General features: G+C 29.8%; 2 protein-coding genes across 2 annotated transcripts; one reads left to right on the forward strand and one right to left on the reverse strand.

The window, feature by feature from the left end:
• Window positions 1-498: 498 nt before the first annotated feature.
• LOC136972662 (piggyBac transposable element-derived protein 4-like) lies at window positions 499-1,892 on the reverse strand. Its single transcript, XM_067267263.1, has one exon. The coding sequence runs from the start codon at window positions 1,639-1,641 to the stop codon at window positions 502-504; it is 1,140 nt and encodes a 379-aa protein (XP_067123364.1). The 5' UTR covers window positions 1,642-1,892; the 3' UTR covers window positions 499-501.
• An 11,544-nt stretch (window positions 1,893-13,436) lies between these two features.
• LOC136972654 (uncharacterized protein F54H12.2-like) lies at window positions 13,437-18,444 on the forward strand (the record flags this gene model as incomplete). The annotated part of the gene is made up of 3 exons (XM_067267255.1): window positions 13,437-14,663; window positions 14,762-14,840; window positions 18,050-18,444. Coding segments are annotated over exons 1-3 (1,701 nt in total), but the record flags the coding sequence as incomplete, so codon positions are not given.
• Between the last annotated feature and the right edge of the window lie 300 nt (window positions 18,445-18,744).

Genomic DNA, 18,744 nt, shown 5'->3' on the forward strand with positions numbered 1-18,744 from the left:
AAACATACATAATATTTTATTCAAGAATCATAAACGCTGATATGTTATTCATAATTCTATAATATTATCATACATATAAAGTCATTTATATAGAATTTATGAACATCTGGTTTGCAAGTATCCTGCTGGCTTAGACCGCTATAAAGTCATTAGACTTTGCTAAATGGAAAATGTTTAGTGTACTGTAAATTGAAAGGTTACAAACTATTTATATGAATTTTATAACCTAAAAAATGTCAATTATTTATTGATATATACAAAGTTGGATGCATATAAAAGTAGGTATACAGAAACATCAATTGCAAATATATAGCATTACACGGAAGTCGCGTAATAAAGTGATTATACCTATATATATATATATATAAGCATTACAAAATACAGTATTTACATAAATTTTTTCTTACACATTATATATTTTCAGTCGTGTGATATATTTCAAAACATGGTGCAGGACATAGTGCAACATCGCAATTTCTGCACCAATATCGTGTTTCTTTTCTAATTTTTTTTCATTTTGGCATCACGCTTGTTACAACAGACTGCGCAACATCTTGTGGGAGCTGCTTTTTTTTCTGTTGGCGGAATGAAGGCTGGGAAATGCCTTTCTGTCAGTCTTAGTGGACATGGACCTGGTGTCCTCGGCCGACCTCTATATACCTTAGTTACGGTGTGAAATTCCTTGATGAGCTGTTCAATAAGTTGTGCTCTGAATGCTAAATGTTTTTTCTCTCCGCCATATTTTTTATAGAGTACAAAAGAATTATAAAGGCAAATATCAAATAAATGAAAAAATATTTTCTTATAATATTTCTTTCCTCTTTTCCTAGCCACTGGGTAATCATGGAGTTGTTGATCTAAACGATCAACTCCTCCCATTGTATCGTTGTAATCAACGACAACACGTGGCTTCATTTGAACAGTACCAACACGCGTTTGTTTAGATACAAGTGTGGCATTGTGCACTGTAGATAGCAGCGTAACAGTTTTTTTGTCTTCCCATTTTAAAATCATCACTTTTCCCCTCTGTTGTGCCACTATTTCTCCTTTTTTCAATTTCTTTCTTTTTATGATATCTGGAATCCCCCTTCTGTTTAGACGGAGTGTTCCATATATATCTGTTTGATGCGATATCAAATAATCAGCTAACTGAGGAGACGTATAATAATTATCAGTAGTTACGCAGTGGCCTTTGTTCAACAATGGGTCCACTAATGATAATACAATTTGGGAAGTTATTTGCATCTGGTTATATTTTGGATCCAGTATAGTATCCTTTCCGGTGTAAATTATAAATTTGTACAGATATCCTGATGAGGATTCACATAACATAAAGAATTTCACACCGTAACGTGACCGTTTGAGAGGTATGTATTGTCTCCAGGAAATACGACCTTTGAATAGTAAGAGAGACTCGTCCACAGTTATGTCTCTCTCTGGTTCGTATAAACGCGAAAATTTAGAATTTAGATTATTTACTATAGCCAAAATTTTGTTCAATTTAGGAGCCGGATGGGTGGACGAATCGAATGATGCATTATCCGCGAAGTGTAAATTTTGCTTTATTTCTGCAAATCTATTTTTAGTCATGAGTTTAGGAAAAATCGGTGTGAAAAATAAATCATTGGTGGACCAATACATCCTCTCATCCGGTTTTTTTACAATACCTTGCAAGATGCAGATAGCCAGAAATGTATATATCTCGCCCACTGTAACAGGCTCCCACTGATGCCTGGATGATCGCGGCTGTTGCAGTGCATAACGATTCGTCTCGCTAACAATCAAATTTACTAAATGTAAGTCAAAAAATAACTTAAAAAAAGCGAGTGGATCGACATTATTTATATTGAATCGACAACCCGGATTTCCTGTGAAAGGAAATCGTGGAGGAGGCGGAGAAGGATTGTTGATATCCACATCGACCCAATTTCTGGCAGTAGAGATGCTTTGGTCCGAATCTACGCTCGATTCTGAGTCGCTGACATCGCTCAAATTATACTCCGATCCACTTTCAGAAAAACTATCGTCATCATATTCTGAACTAGACATTCTGGCAATAAAAGATTGTATATAAAATCCGTTATATATATATATATTATGCGCGAGAAGAATATTCTCCGGATAAAACATACTTATAAACTTACTTGGAAAAGAGTAGAAAACACTTTTCACGACGCACAAAAGCAGAGATATTTTACTAAATCTAAAGGGAGAAAATTTTATCTAAAATCTGTTTTTTATATTACGCGCGAGAAGAATATTTCCCAGATAAAATATACTTATAAACTTACTTGGAAAAAAGTAGAAAACACTTTTCACGACGCACAAAAGCAGATATATTCTACTAACGCAAAACCTAAGAAGCTGTACTAATATCGGACCTCCTGCTCTTCGTTCAGTTGCGGTTCTGTTGGTTTATTGCACTCGGCAGTAAAGGGTTATAAAAACATAGACAAAGGTTCATAAAACCGAGGGAGAAAAAGGCGGGAAGAGGGACAGGGAAAGTAATTTAGAACATGGTAGAGAGAAGAAGGGTGAAGTGGAGGCCCCAAGAGTAGAATAAAAGTTTAGAGTTTATTGTGTAGAAATATTCGACATTTTCTACATTCTAAAATTCATATCAATACTTTGTAATGCTTTTATATGCATATATATATATTACACTTCTTAGGTTTTGCATTAGTAGAATATCTGCTTTTGTGCGTCATGAAAAGTGTTTTCTACTTTTTTCCAAGTAAGTTTATAAGTATATTTTATCTGGGAAATATTCTTCTCGCGCGTAATATAAAAAACAGATTTTAGATAAAATTTTCTCCTTTTAGATTTAGTAAAATATCTCTGCTTTTGTGCGTCGTGAAAAGTGTTTTCTACTCTTTTCCAAGTAAGTTTATAAGTATATTTTATCTGGGAAATATTCTTCTCGCGCGTAATATAAAAAACAGATTTTAGATAAAATTTTCTCCCTTTAGATTTAGTAAAATATCTCTGCTTTTGTGCGTCGTGAAAAGTGTTTTCTACTCTTTTCCAAGTAAGTTTATAAGTATATTTTATCTGGGAAATATTCTTCTCGCGCGTAATATAAAAAACGGATTTTATATACAATCTTTTATTGCCAGAATGTCTAGTACAGAATATGATGATGATAGTTATTCTGAAAGTGGATCGGAATATAATTTGAGCGATGTCAGCGACTCAGAATCGAGCGTAGATTCTGACCAAAGTATCTCTACTGCCAGAAATTGGGTCGATGTGGATATCAACATATACAAATATACATATATATATATTATTTGTATAATAATTTTATTACAAGACTTCCATGTATTGCTTGATATTTGAAAATGATGGTCACAGCTTCTGTCCACGTATTTTTTATATAAATGAAAATATAATATCTTATATCACTGTTTTCTTTTATTATCTATTATTTAGATACATTTTATTATTCATGTATCACAAACTTGCAACCAGATACAACACACTACAGTACGCTATAAATAGTTACTTGACCTTGAGAACAGCTGACTGTGAGATTTCGCGGGTCATTCTCAACAACGCCTGAGGGGGAAGAAGGTTTTCTACACATTTGAACTAGAAAATAAAGAAATACTCGGATGTATTTCGTTATTTTCTAATAATTTTTATATTAGTTTCATCTTATTATTTATATTATAGGCTAAGCTTATTCTCACTAACCTAACATTGTTTTTTTGTGCTTTACAGGAAAAACTCCCAAAAAAAAATTTTAAAAAATTTAATACACCAATTTATGAATTACATTTCTAAAACATTTTAGTATAAAACTTTATTTCCCTTATTAAGTATTATTTAGAAACAATAAATCTTTAACGTAACAAAAAAATCGTTACGGATCACACGACACCAGACGCATAACTGTGTATAACGCTAAATGTCCTTGAGAACAGCTGTTTATGGATTTTCGCGGACTATTCTCATACAACTCTCAGGGGACAATAGGTTTCTAAACAGATGTTCATCAAATACCGCAAATAATCAAATATGTTACGAGTTTTTCGATCCGATATGCTATCTTTATAGATAGAACCAAGAAAATGGTCCAAAACATAAATTTCTATTGGGTGTAAAATTACGAAATTTGCTGAGGTCATAAACAACATTCAATAGAACGTAAATAAGCTTTGTTTGAATTATTTCGAGCAACGAGTTCTTACGTACGATTATTTAAATTAGCCCGAGTTATCTCGGGTCCGGACAGTGCTTAGTGTAAACGTTGCCCGAGTTAACTTGGGTCCGGACGGCAAGTGTTAACTGACTTCTGATTGGAGGATGGTACCGGTTTACGGTCGTATTCACTTCGAAAGTTGAACACTGCTCAACTCGCTTTTACGTTGGTTTTACGACCTGCTCAGGCGTAAAATATCATGGTCACGTGATTAAAAGCTTTTACGGCGAGGAGTTTTACGGCCCGTTTACGGCTAGTGGAGTCGCGGCCTAATTTTATAAATTTGGATGTTCTATTATATGTTCAATATTTATTTTTTAAATTTTCAATTATTGTATTTATAAATTTTATTCAAAACTATAAATTACACGATTTTTTTTATAATGATTTGTTATAAAATATAGTACTGTATAATAAAAAAGCAATTGATATTTTGTGTTTATATCGACAGTATTTGTCTTTAAATGTTAAAGAACCAATAATGCTAAATGGGCATTCGTGGTATCGATGTTTACGTAAACGTCAATTAATACGATATAACAACAAATAAAATTTAGTATTGCAAAACTAAGCTTACTTTATATCAGAAACACTCGCTCATGACAAAATAGAAGATAAAAATTGCATAGAATATATAATTTGTTTATTAAAAGCCCAAAATTTTTTGTACTTGGTTATTATGAGCCGCTGGACATATCGTGCTTTTTCTTTGTATCCTGACAAGTACGATAAACGAGGGGCTACTGTATTTATAAATAACGAAACTATTTTATGAAAATGTAGATCTATAGAAGTATAGGTCTTGCATAACAACTTTTATATTACAATTTTTATAGAAGAAAATAAGCCAAAATAGGTTTTGAAGCAATAATATAAAATGTCAAAAATGTCAATATTATATAAAATATACATACATATATGTTTGACAAAATTTAATAGTTTATTTTTTAGTTAAAGCTATAAGTTTATTATGTAATATATTTTATTATAAAAATTTAATTCTTTTAGGCCTATTGAAATTGCAATTCTTTAAAAGATATGCATGCTTAGTTTTTTATTTTAAATATAATAAATATATAATTATTCATTTATGTAACATTATTAATATTTTAAGTTATAAATTATAAATATTTAAAGAAAAACAATGTATTGCTGTATATAAAGCGTAATAGTTAAGATTATATTTTAAAAAATATAATTCTAGTGATTGAATTACTATATTTCTTAATCGTCTTCAACAATTTTTAATATTTTTCACATCCAGTATAATTTAAAAGTAAATATTATATATAACTAAAGAATAGTTTTTAACATTGTAAATATGTAAGTGTAACGAATTAAAATTATAACTGAAGATAAAGAATAATAAAATTTAGTAAACTTAATGTAAATTTTCAATAATATATAAGAAAATGTAATAGTAAATATTAAAAACATAATATATTATATTATATTATTATTCTGACATAAAAAATATTAATTAATTTCGTAAAACGCTTAACAGTTAAACATTATTTTTTAATCATTTCACTACTTTAGATCTTATATTTTTTATTGCCTTAATTAAATAAATAATTAAAAAATAATTTAATAATTTAATTTTATATTTTTTTAAATAAAAAAAACTGTTATTAATTTACTTTTAAAAATATTTTAAAATAAAGTTTTATATACAGTAGTTGTATCAAATTAATTATTTAAGATACTGTAAATTGCATTATAGTTATTTTATAAAATAAAATAACCTTGCTTGTTTTTGGTCCAATATGTATGAATATAGAACATTTCTTTTCACAATTAAAGAATGTTTCATAAATTATATATATTAAAAAGTATTTCTTGGAAGAAAAATTATTTAATAACTAAAATTTTGAAACCTAAAACAGTTTAAATATAGTTCTTCATGAAATTTCCGTTTTTTACAGATTTATTATTATTATTAAATTAATTTTTACTGATGTATTAATGTATTTCTTGGCATTTTCAAAAAACAAACAAATAACTTTCATATGAAACATATCATCGATATAAAAATTATTTTACTTAAACTTAAAGAAGAGTTTGCAATAAAAATAGATATTTAATTGTTTTTATTATATTATGTTTGTTTTATTACATGAGATTGCTGCTCTCATAGGTTTGCTTGATGAGATTACTCTTCTGAAAAAAAAACACCTCTTACTTATAAAAAAAAATTCAGCACAGAAGTAATTAATTAATTTTGTAAATATTCTTGTCAGGAAACTTTGTTTTCATTAATAATAACACGATCAAATGTCAGGGGTAGTTTTACTCTTGTCAAATGCACGCAACCTTGTCGATTATTATTATTTATATTTGTAAGGTTTTTGTAGATCTTATTCTCATCTTTGCAAAAAAGGGGAGAGACATGGTTATCAAAGACATAGATTACATGATCTTGTTGAAGTATTTCCTGAGAGTTTTGAACCAATAACATTCTAAATGACTAGCCAATAGCTGTACTTCAGTACTTATAAAAAGAATTGCAGATAATCTAGGAAGTTCGAGGAGAGTTCAAATGAGAATTTAACCTCAACTTTAGAAAAGAGCATCTTCATAATTCAGGAAGCAGAGAAAGAATGATATAGAAAGAAAAGGAATAATACATACCGAATCTCTACAGAAGATAAAGGCTAGAAAATAAGGCACTTGTGCAGTTTAGGGGGTACGGCTATTTGAGAGATTTTTCTTCCAGAAAATTAATCATTTCTAGACTAATTTGACTCAACCATGTCCAAAACACGTATAATTTGTTGGAAATTAGCGATATAAAATATGCTATAAACAAAATATTGTCGGAATACTTACCGAGTATACCCGTTTGAAGACGCCATTGCTTAAGCTTGTTTTTGTCGCGGAGCGGCACATCGGTAGGCGGATGCGTACGAATAGGGTCACGTGACATGTGTCGGTGCTATTCGGTCACGTGACTACTCATCTCTGACGTGTTTCGTAATAACTTCTTTGCGGAAAAATTCACTGAACTATGGAGACATCACGTGATAAATCATAATATCCTATAGTATTTTTATTGTAATTGGAAATGATTTATTATTATTATTATTGACTATATGAAACAACAGAGGTATAACTGTTCGCTAATGACGACAATTCTATCATGATGTATATTATGATGATAAATATTAGTCAGATGCAACATAGGATGTTTAATGTCTTGTTGTAAATAAATATAACTCAATTTTGCTTAAGATATGTAAGAGATTAGGCCATTTAAAAGCAGAGTAAAATTATTAGTTATTTATCGAATTATCATACGTTGTTATATGTTGATTTTAATCCATATTTAAATTCAAATGTTTTAATATTTCTGTTAACTATGTCTCCAAATTTCAGCGAATTTTTCCGCAAAGAAGTTATTACGAAACACGTCAGAGATGAGTAGTCACGTGACCGAATAGCACCGACACATGTCACGTGACCCTATTCGTACGTGTCTGCCTTCCGATGTGCCGCTCCGTGACGAAAACAAGCTTAAGCAATGGCGTCTTCAAACGGGTATACTCGGTATGTATTCCGACAATATTTTGTTTATAGCATAATTTATATCGCTAATTTCCAACAAATTATACGTGTTTTGGACATGGTTGAGTCAAATTAGTCTAGAAATGATTAATTTTATGGAAGAAAAACCTCTCAAATAGCCGTACCCCCTAAACTGCACAAGTGCCGAAAATAACACCGAAATATCCTGCAATAACTGTTAGTCATCATTGCTAATTCTCTGAGCAATAAATCCTTATTGATATGTTTTTCCCGAAACCCCCAGTGTAGGGAACCCGTTCTGAATCAGCAGATTCTGCCCTGTCGGTTCGTCACACAAAATTAAAACAGTCAGATATTTCTACACAAAAAAAACTGTATTCTACACTCAGGGCCCACCACTTCGCCCTTCCTCTCTCTCCCATGTCCCAAACTCCTCTCACTGTCCCTCTACCCGCCTTTTTCCCTTTCTTTTTATGGTTCTTTGTCTATTCCTTTTTACAACCTTTATTACCGCGTGCCGGTGAATTGCCCCCGTTCTCACAAAACCTCAAGTGAGGGAGAACGAGGAGGTCTGATATCACTACACCGAGATATGTTGATAGTCTTTGTCATTGTAATTTTCGGAATTGGTATCTACAATAATCTCCTGTTTTCAAACATTTAATTGTATTATGGTAAAAAAAGAGTGGCATTCTTTTAATTATTAGTAGTATAGATTTCGATACACTTTGAGGTATAAAATTAAATTAATATAGATTTTAATGTAAATGAATGATACAAACTGAGTTATAAAAATAAAGAGGATTACACTCTGAAGTCAAATTGCAGTTCATTTTATTATTTTTTAAAAATTTTAACACGATTGCTGTTAATTAAAAACATGCGATTGGTTGTTAGGTTTTTTAAAAGAAAATATGATTGGTCGCTATTTTTATATAAATTACTTTTTTAAAAAGAGGGAACTAGTTTTATATTTAAGCCAGGGTTACCAGAATCTGTTGAAGGATGGGATTTGATAATAATCAATGATCTGATCCATGAGTTGTCTCCAAAAACAACATTTTTGTTTACAACAGAATCTCATCATTGTAATGTAAGCGTGATTTTAATAATGCAAAATTTGTTTCCGAAAAATAAGATTATGAGAGATATAAGTTTAAATACTCATTACTTGATTTTATTTAAAAATAATTGTGATGAAAGTCAGGTGAATTGCTTGGGTTGTCAGGCTTTTGCGGAAAAATTTAATTTTTTCATGGATGCATATAAAAAAGCAACAGAAAAGGAATTTGGTTATTTGTTATTGGATTTTCATCCTAAAACAGATAAGAAATTTTCTGTGAGAGATTCCTGTTTTCCTGACAAACAAGGTATTTTCTGGATATACTTGCCTATAAAATGAAGAACGTAAAGAAAAATTATCATATGCTGGCTTTTTTAGCGAAGACTACTACTTTTCAACGAAAAGCAATATTGAAAGAAGCTACTCCAAATCAGATTAAAGTTTTGTGCGAAATATGTGATAATTTGCGGAGAGGAAATATACCTGCTGATGTTCGTAAATTAGGAAAATATAAAAAAATTATCAGGAAATTAAGTGAAAAACACATTCCTTTAAATACCAAGAAAAAAATTTTGGTTAATCAATCCGGTGGATTCCTTCCTCTTCTACTGGCTCCATTATTGTCTATGGCAGGAGGATTAATTGGTAAAGTAATAGGAAAAAGAATTTAATGGCGAAGCAGATGGCCCTAGTTCCTCCCGAATTACTGATGAGTTATCAAAAGCCTGAAATAAGAATTGGTTCTAATATCGAGGAATTACTTGAGAGTACAAATTTACCTGACGACAGTAAAGTCAAGCTATTAAGTCAATTGATTTCGAGATATCAGAAAACCGTTCACACTCCTAAAGAACCTGTTAGAGTATCTGTTGTGTCTAACCAAACAGAAGAAACAGAATCTCAACTAAAAGAAAAAGCTGATCACGACGATGGATTTATTAAACAAATAACTTTATCAGTACCTCAATTATATCAAAAATATATACCGCATTTAATTGCTAAGCTTGATCGAAATCATTATGGATGGAATTCTAAAGGCGAATTAACAATTGAAGGGAAACCTGTTATCGGAAGTCATATGGTAGACCTCGTTTCGTATGTTATGCGAAATAGGAAAACGGTATCACCTCCTGTTGGTTTTAACGAATTTTGGACTATTTTAAATAAAATAAACCTTCCACAAGAGTGGATTGGAAACAAAGGTTTGACGACATTACCTGAAAAAATACAATATCAACCGAAATCACTTGAAACTCCAGAAGAAATTTTCTCTCCATCACTATTTCATCAACCAAAAAAATCTAAGAGGAAGAGGAAGAAAAATTTTGAATGGAAAAACTTTTGAAATCGATATACTATAATCCGAAATCTCCAGCATCTTTTGGTGGTGTGAGTAAATTAGTTAAAGAATCGAATTTACCGCGATCTGATGTTAAAAAATGGTTGTCTTCTCAATTAACTTATACACTTCATAAACCTGTACGAATTAAATATTCGCGAAGAAAAACTAAAAGTTTTTATCCTAACGACTTATGGCAAGCTGATTTAATTGTATTAAAACAATTTTCTAGATTTAATAATGGAATAAAATATTTACTAACCGTAATCGATGTATTTACTAAGTATTGCTATGTCGTAGCTATAAAAGATAAAAAACCTCAGTCAGTTTTTAATGCTTTTCAAACCATTTTTAAAAAAAGAAACTTTCCGAAAAATTTACAAACTGATAAAGGAAAAGAATTTTATAATAGATTAGTAAAAAATCTTTTTAAAAAATTTAAAATTAATCATTATTCAACTCATTCAGATACAAAAGCGGCAGTTGTGGAAAGATTAAATAAAACTTTGCGGAATAAAATATATAGATTATTTACTTATCGTAATTCTTATAAATATATCGATATAATTATCAGATATTGTGAAAAGTTATAATAATAGTTTTCATAGAAGTATTGGCATGTCTCCATCAGAAGTTACCCCCCTACACTATTTTAAAGAAAATAAACCTTCCACAAGAGTGGATTGGAAACAAAGGTTTGACAACATTACCTGAAAAAATACAATATCAACCGAAATCACACGAAACTCCAGAGGAAATTTTCTCTCCATCATTATTTCATCAACCGAAAAAATCTAAGAGAAAGAGGAAGAAAAATTTTAAATGGAAAAACTTTTGAAATCGATATACTATAATCCAAAATCTCCAGCATCTTTTGGTGGTGTGAGTAAATTAGTTAAAGAATCGAATTTACCGCGATCTGATGTTAAAAAATGGTTGTCTTCTCAATTAACTTATACACTTCATAAACCTGTACGAATTAAATATTCGCGAAGAAAAACTAAAAGTTTTTATCCTAACGACTTATGGCAAGCTGATTTAATTGTATTAAAACAATTTTCTAGATTTAATAATGAAATAAAATATTTACTAATTGTAATCAATGTATTTACTTAGTATTGCTATGTCGTAGCTATAAAAAATAAAAAACCTCAGTCGGTTTTTAATGCTTTTCAAACCATTTTTAAAAAAAGAAACGTTCCGAAAAATTTACAAACTGATAAAGGAAAAGAATTTTATAATAGATTAGTAAAAAATCTTTTTAAAAAATTTAAAATTAATCATTATTCAACTCATTCAGATACAAAAGCGGCAGTTGTGGAAAGATTAAATAAAACTTTGCGGAATAAAATATATAAATTATTTACTTATCGTAATTCTTATAAATATATCGATAAATTATCAGATATTGTGAAAAGTTATAATAATAGTTTTCATAGAAGTATTGGCATGTCTCCATCGGAAGTTACCCCCCCTACATCATAGCATGATTTTCGAAAAGTTGTATGGTATAAAAGAAGGAAATACGTTTAAATTTAATATTGGTGAGTTTGTTCGAATTTCGAAAATACGTAAAACATTTAGTCAAGGATACCTACCGGGTTGGACTAAGGAAATATTTATTATTCATGATCGTTTTCCATCTCATCCTCCAACATATATATTAAAGGATTTAAATAACGAGATTTTGGAAGGATGATTTTATACAGAAGAATTACAGAAGGTAACAAAATGATGCAATCAGACTTTTTTGTGACTCTGACAAGCAATGCCAGCATGAAGTTATTCCCTGAAAATAACCAGTCTCATTTCACCGTGAAAATGAGTCCGCCTATTGATTTACATGGAAAATGGGTGGTTGATTTGACAGAAGTTATTATTTCTAGAAATTGGTTTAATATATCTAATCATAATAATGATTATACTATTAGTAGACATAAGATTAGGAGAGAAAAAATAGAAGATAAAACATATGTGATTCCATTAACTACAGCTAAAGAAAATGAAGGAGAGACTCTTTTCGATTGGATAAACAAGAATATAGTTTCATTAACAGGGTCTAACACGGCAGAATTCGTTTTAGACAAGAATTATAAAGACATAAAAATAAATTTGAAAGAAGGATTCGAGCTGCATATTACGAAAAAAAATGCTCACAAATTACTTTATTTATTAAATTTTCCGCTGAAAGAAATTATATTTAAACAAGGCACTTCAAATTTAATATTGCGAGCAGAGTCAGGGGAATATATATCAAATTCTAAATTTTATAAAGATCAATTTATACTTTTAATAGAAAGAAATAAAAAAGTTGTCGAGGAAATTGATGTAGAGGAAAAAATTTCTATTCCTATTGGACTTTATTCATCTGCAGAAAAATTTTTAGGGATTTTTAAATATACTAAATTAGCATTACTCCTTAATAACAAAATCATTTTAAAAGTTCCTAAAAATATAACGATTGAATTTGGAAACGAATTAAAAGATTTGTTAGGGTTTAAAACACACAAATTTTCTGAGGGTGAATATGCAAGCGACTATCCAATCGAATTGTCTGCAGGAATTTCAGAAATTTTTATTTATTCAAATATTGTTGCTTCTCATCGTGTTGGAGATATATCTGCTCCTCTTTTAAGGGTTATACCTGTAATGGAGGAAAAGACCAATCAAATAGTTAGAGTTTACCAGTCCCCTCTATACTTTCCATTAACCCGTAATTATATTGATACGATTGAAATTGAGCTGCGAACTGCTAACGGGAAAGAAATCATCTTTTTTGGGAGAAAAACATTATTAGTTTTATCTTTTAAACAGATATAAATATCGTAATATTTTATTTATTAACGTTAGTTCGTCTTTGAGAAGTAGAAAATGAAGCTCGATTCTAAGGATTGTATAAATTATTACTGCAATCAGGCAGGAGGAACAATATGGAAACACGATTTTCCTTTTACACAACAATTTGGAAGAGGGAATTATTTTGCTGGACCGCAAATACAGAGAGGGTATGGATTTTTCACAAATCTGTTTCGAAAATCTATTCCCCTAATTTCTAAAGTGGGGAAGTATCTTGGTAGCAAGGCTTTAAAATTTGCATCAAATGTAGGATCAGATGTAATTGGAAGAAAGTTGTTTAAAGAATCTACAAAGTTTTGTTTTAAAGATGTGGGATTTGAAATTAAGCAAGATATACTTAAAAAAGTCCAGACAGGATTAGGTATAAAAAGAAAACGAGGAAAAAGCTTAATTCAGTCACAAAAGAAGAAGAAGAAGCGAAAACTTAACGATATTTTTGCTGATTAGAAATGGATCCTCATTCGTGTGGTTGTCTCAAATCAGAATTGGACCTATTTAATACTGTTTTGACTCAACTAGCAATTGAGAATACTTACGAAGTTATTGCTCATCCAGTAGCCACCATATCGGATAGCAGAGCACCTATTGAGTTTCTGATATCAGGATCGGGTGAGCATTATATGGATCTACATTCAATTTATTTATGCATTCAAGCAAAAATTCTAAAGAAGGATGGATCGAATCTAAGTTCTGAAGACAAAGTCACACCTGTTAATTATTTTTTAAATAGTATGTTTTCACAGTGTACGATGTTTTTAAATGATAAACAGATTAGCGCTCATGTTAATTACCAATATAAAAGTATATTAGAAGCCTTACTATTTAATTCGAAAGAAATGCAAGAAACTTTTTTAACAAGCGCATTATTTTTTAAAGATACTGCAGGACAAATGGATTCGATAAATCCCTTAGATAAAAATAATACTAACCATGGATTAGTTAAAAGATTTAACATTAGCAAAGAAAGTAGAATAATAGATTTAATGGGGCGTCTTCATATCGATTTAGCAAATCAGCCAAAGCTTTTAATAAACAATGTGGACCTGAGGGTGAAATTGGAGAGATCTAAAGAAAATTTTGCGCTAATGGCGAATAACGATGAGTATAAAATCATTATTAAAAATGCATCATTGAAAATTAATAAAGTAGATGTTAGTTCATCAGTTCAAATTGGGATAGAAAAAGCATTACAAACCGGTATAATAAAAATGCCATTTCGTAGAACTGATGTTAAAGTTTTTACTTTAACGAGTGGAATTCAGTCTACAAGTATTTCGAATGTAGTTATAGGTCAGCTACCCTATAGAATAACTCTGGGATTAGTTTCCAACTCAGCGTTTAACGGAAATGTAAAGCGTAATCCTTTTAATTTTAAAAATTATAATTTAAATTATATATGTTTATCAAAAGACAATCAGATGGTTCCCGCTAAACCATACTGTCCGGACTATAGCAATAAAATTTACGCAAGAAATTTTATCTCCTTATTTGAAGATACTGGATGTATTCACCATCACAGATCTACAAATATATCTTATGATGAATATAAAGATGGCTATACTCTCTATTGTTTTGATCTCACCCCCGGTAAATCAGGATCTGAGGGCCATATAAGCGTGAACCAGCTGGGAAACATTGCTATTAAACTAAAGTTCTCAAAGGCGATACAAAAAACGGTAAATGTTATTTGTTTGTTAGAATATAATAATACTTTAGAAATTGATCATTCACGAACTGTATTCACCGATTATTAATGAATACCGTTACTTTATAGAGATTAGCAGCAAGCGATCCAAAAATAAAAAGAAATTTTGGGGAAGTGTTTGCATCAGACGATCTCCCGTTTCGAGTTGGTAATAAGCAATCATTTATAATTAATTTAGATGAAAGAAATAAGCGAGGAAGCCATTGGGTATCGGTATTTTTTACGAAAGATAAAAATTCTTGTATTTATTACGATAGTTATGGATTAAAACCGAGGAAAGCAAATATCATCAGATTTATAAAACGAAATTCAAAAAAATATTGTTGGAATAATATTATTCACCAAAGTTTGTTTTCCTTAAACTGCGGTTATTTTTGCTTATATTTTTTATATAAAATTAATAGAAATCTATGTTTATCAGAATTACATGTAACGGATAAATTTTATAACGATGAATTCGTTAAAAAGTTTGTTAAAAATAATTTTCATTTGTCAAAACCGATTGTAACAACTAATAATCAATGTTGTAATTCAATAAAAAAATTTATTTAAAATATAAAATTGTGTTTTTATTTACAAAATTTACATTCATGTTTTTCTTCAATGCAGGAGGGGTTTTCAGAATACATCCGATAATTCTATGTAATAAAGTAAAAATATATTTAATATTTTCAAAATGAGGTAATATTTAAAACAAAATAATATATTTTTACCTGTTTTCATATAATGCTTATATGAAAAGACATTACACAAGCCGCAATGTTGTTGGAAATCCCAATGATAGGGACACAGTATTTTAATTTCGGAAGATTTTGGAACTCCGAATTTTTCCACATCTAGCGATTTAATGGCGGTATTACAGATATCATTTGCTCTATGAATTAAAGTATTTATAGAAAAAGATTACTTCCGTGTTTCTTACCTAGGGGTAGGGGATTTAAACAGATCTAATCGCCGGTTATAAAATTACTACTAAAATCAAATTAAATAAAAATTTTAAAATGTATTTAAAAATAAAGTATCTGTCTGTGGCAGAGTAAAATTCTTATTAAGCAGTATCGTATTATGGTGTGTGATTACATCTTTTTTAAAAGTAGTAATTTAAATATAGAATACCACAAGTTACAATTCATACCATTAAAAAATAATTTGTAAAATCATGTGTAATAAACATAAAACTAAAACACACGAATAGATTGTTGGACTACACTCAGTAAGTAAAATGAATACTGGTATCACTAGGCAAAGCTACATTAAATAATAGAGTTTAAATGAGATGATGAATGGTGCCGTCGACACTTTTGTTCTCATGAAGATACTATGCTGAAATGATTTAATTCCTTGATGTGTTTTTATGAGGGGGTTCTAGTTCCTCTGTCTTTTTGTCATCTAATCATGGTTCTATATGCTGCAACTGCACTCTTCTCACTCACCTCAAAGCAACTTTCCTCGTTATTTTCCATGTCATATTTAAAAATATTATATTATACTCTCAGAAGGTTTTTGTTGTCATCGTGTTAGTGGTTAGTATAACAATAGGGAGATTATTAAAAAAGTTTGTAAGTTTAGGATAGATAGTTTGTTTTAAACTTGATGACTGCAACTCTTGAAGGTTAATAACCTAACCAGGAAAACACACAAACACTCCCCATGACCTAGGGTCGATAACACTTGCTCATACCTATTAAGAAGCGTTACCTTTGAAGACAGATATGTCCTAATTTAGTTTCAACCGTTACCTTCAAAGACGGATGTGCCCTAATTTACTTGCAAGCGTCACCTCAAACAGGATTGTAGGTCACTAACGGAGGATAAAAAGAGAGCAATTTTTCCTAAAAACTTTACTCATCGATTCTTCACCCAGTGATTCTTCTACTCGCTAATTCTTCTAGTGCTAAAGAAAAAATGTCATCGGACGGAGGTACGTAATTTTATTTTAGTAATAATATTACCCATCTTAATTTAAATTATATATTTTTATAAACTAATTCTAGAATTTGACTTTGATTTCGAAAAAAAAGACTACTAAGAAGAGAGCGTCAAAAACAAAAACTGGGGAGACTACCGAAAAAAAACAGAGATTTGACTTGGATTTAACCAAGGAGAAAAGTAAGCAACTAAAACTTCCTGACTTTAAAGTTAAAATTAGCGATTCAGAGAGAATTGAGATACAGGAGTTTAAGGCAAATTTTTATGTGTGTCTAAGCAAATCCAGAGGGTCATACCCTCCCAACAAATATAATATCAAGGTGACTGACTTCAAGAAGTATAAACAAGCATTTAACACCATACAAGAACATTTAGATGAGTACAGTAAAATTTAAAGTTCTAGTTTTAATACTATGTTTTAAGTGTATAACGGTTTTTAGTATATAAAATTTATTAAGAACAACAGTGTTCAATTAATACTATGTTAAGTATATAATATTATATTTTAAGTGTATAAAATTTATTCTATGGTAATATGGCTTTCACATTTGCATTAAGAAAAACAGCGTTCAAAGGTTATGTGAGAAGTTATAGAGCATTTATCTCTAATTATAGCGATCCGAGTATTTTACTTGAAAATATTAGAGGTACTATTTATAGTATTTTAACTAATAATGATTTAATTTCGAGAATGAAATTTTTATTAAATTTAAAGATAAGATTTATAAAATATTTGGAGAATGAGATTATTACTCAAGACATATTTTTCTCCAGTCAGGTAAAACATATTTTATCTCAATATATGATCAATGAAAGGTTAACAAATGCTTTCGACACAATTTTAAACTTCATTGATCAGTTTATTAAAAATGGGTCTGGGTGGATTATTAAAGAAATTATATTTGTGGATATTCATTTAGGAATTTATAAGGCTGAGAATGGAAGGTTGCGGAAAGATCATCCTACTCCAAACGTCTATCAGATAAGCATTGTTTGTTGAATATTAAATGTAGTGATAATTACTGTTTTTTATACTGTATAATTGCTAGTTTGTATCCAAATACTAATAACAAAAATTCAATTTATTCGTATAGGAAATTTTTGAAATATTTAAATACAAATACTCTAAAATTTCCAGTAAATATTAAAAATATCCCCTCATTTGAAAAAAATAATTGTTTAAAAATTCAAGTATTTGGATACGAAAAAAAATAATTTACCCTATTTATATAAGTAAATATCAATTTGAAAAATAAATTAATTTGTTATTATATAAATCCCATTATTTTCTAATTAGAAACTTTAACAGACTATTGTCTGAAAAATCAGAGATTAGAAAATTCTGTCCCCGCTGTCTAATAGGCTTCCGGAGAAGCCATACCTTAAACGAGCACATAAAATTATGCTCTAATTATAAATATCAAAAAGTTTCTACTCTAACTGGAGAAAAGGCAATTGCTAAATTTAGTAATTATGAAAAGCAATTATATCATCCTGTGGTAATTTTTGCAGATTTTGAATCAATTCTAGAAGTTCATGTAGATGCTGTAAATCTAAATTCTAGTTTTACTAAAACTATTCAGATTCATAAACCTATATGTTATTCTATTGTTATTATTGAAAATGATGATACTTTATTATATTGTAATTTTTATTGTGGTAAAGATCCTATTAAGCATTTTTTATTTGATATTCAGAATCAATTAAATATTTTATTAGATAAAATAAATACTTATGTAGAAATGAATATAGATACTATTCCCGATAATTATGAACATCGGTGTCATATATGTGAGGAGGGGTTTAATAATGATGATATTAGAGTAAGAGACCATGATCACCTGACAGGGAAATTTCGGGGAATGTCCCACAATCACTGCAATTTGAATTATAGATTCAAAAAATTTATTCCCATTATACTTCATAATTTTACAGGTAATGACTCTCATCTGATTTTCAAAAATATCCCCTCCAAACTATTTTCGAGAAATCAGATTATTCCTGTAAATTCAGAAAAATTCACGACGTTTACTCTAGATCAGGGATGTCCAATCTTTTTGTTTCTCTGGGCCACATTGAAAGAAGTCATGGAGTTTTGGGCCACAAGTATCTTGTATATACTC

Source organism: Centruroides vittatus, unplaced genomic scaffold (assembly GCF_030686945.1).
Source record: "Centruroides vittatus isolate TY-2023 unplaced genomic scaffold, ASM3068694v2 contig_299, whole genome shotgun sequence".
NCBI classification, from domain to species: domain Eukaryota; kingdom Metazoa; phylum Arthropoda; class Arachnida; order Scorpiones; family Buthidae; genus Centruroides; species Centruroides vittatus.

What these genes read in the sequence shown, in the direction of transcription:
- LOC136972662 (XM_067267263.1), bottom strand. Translation starts at nt 1,641, where the DNA reads ATGTATTGGTCCACCAATGATTTATTTTTCACACCGATTTTTCCTAAA.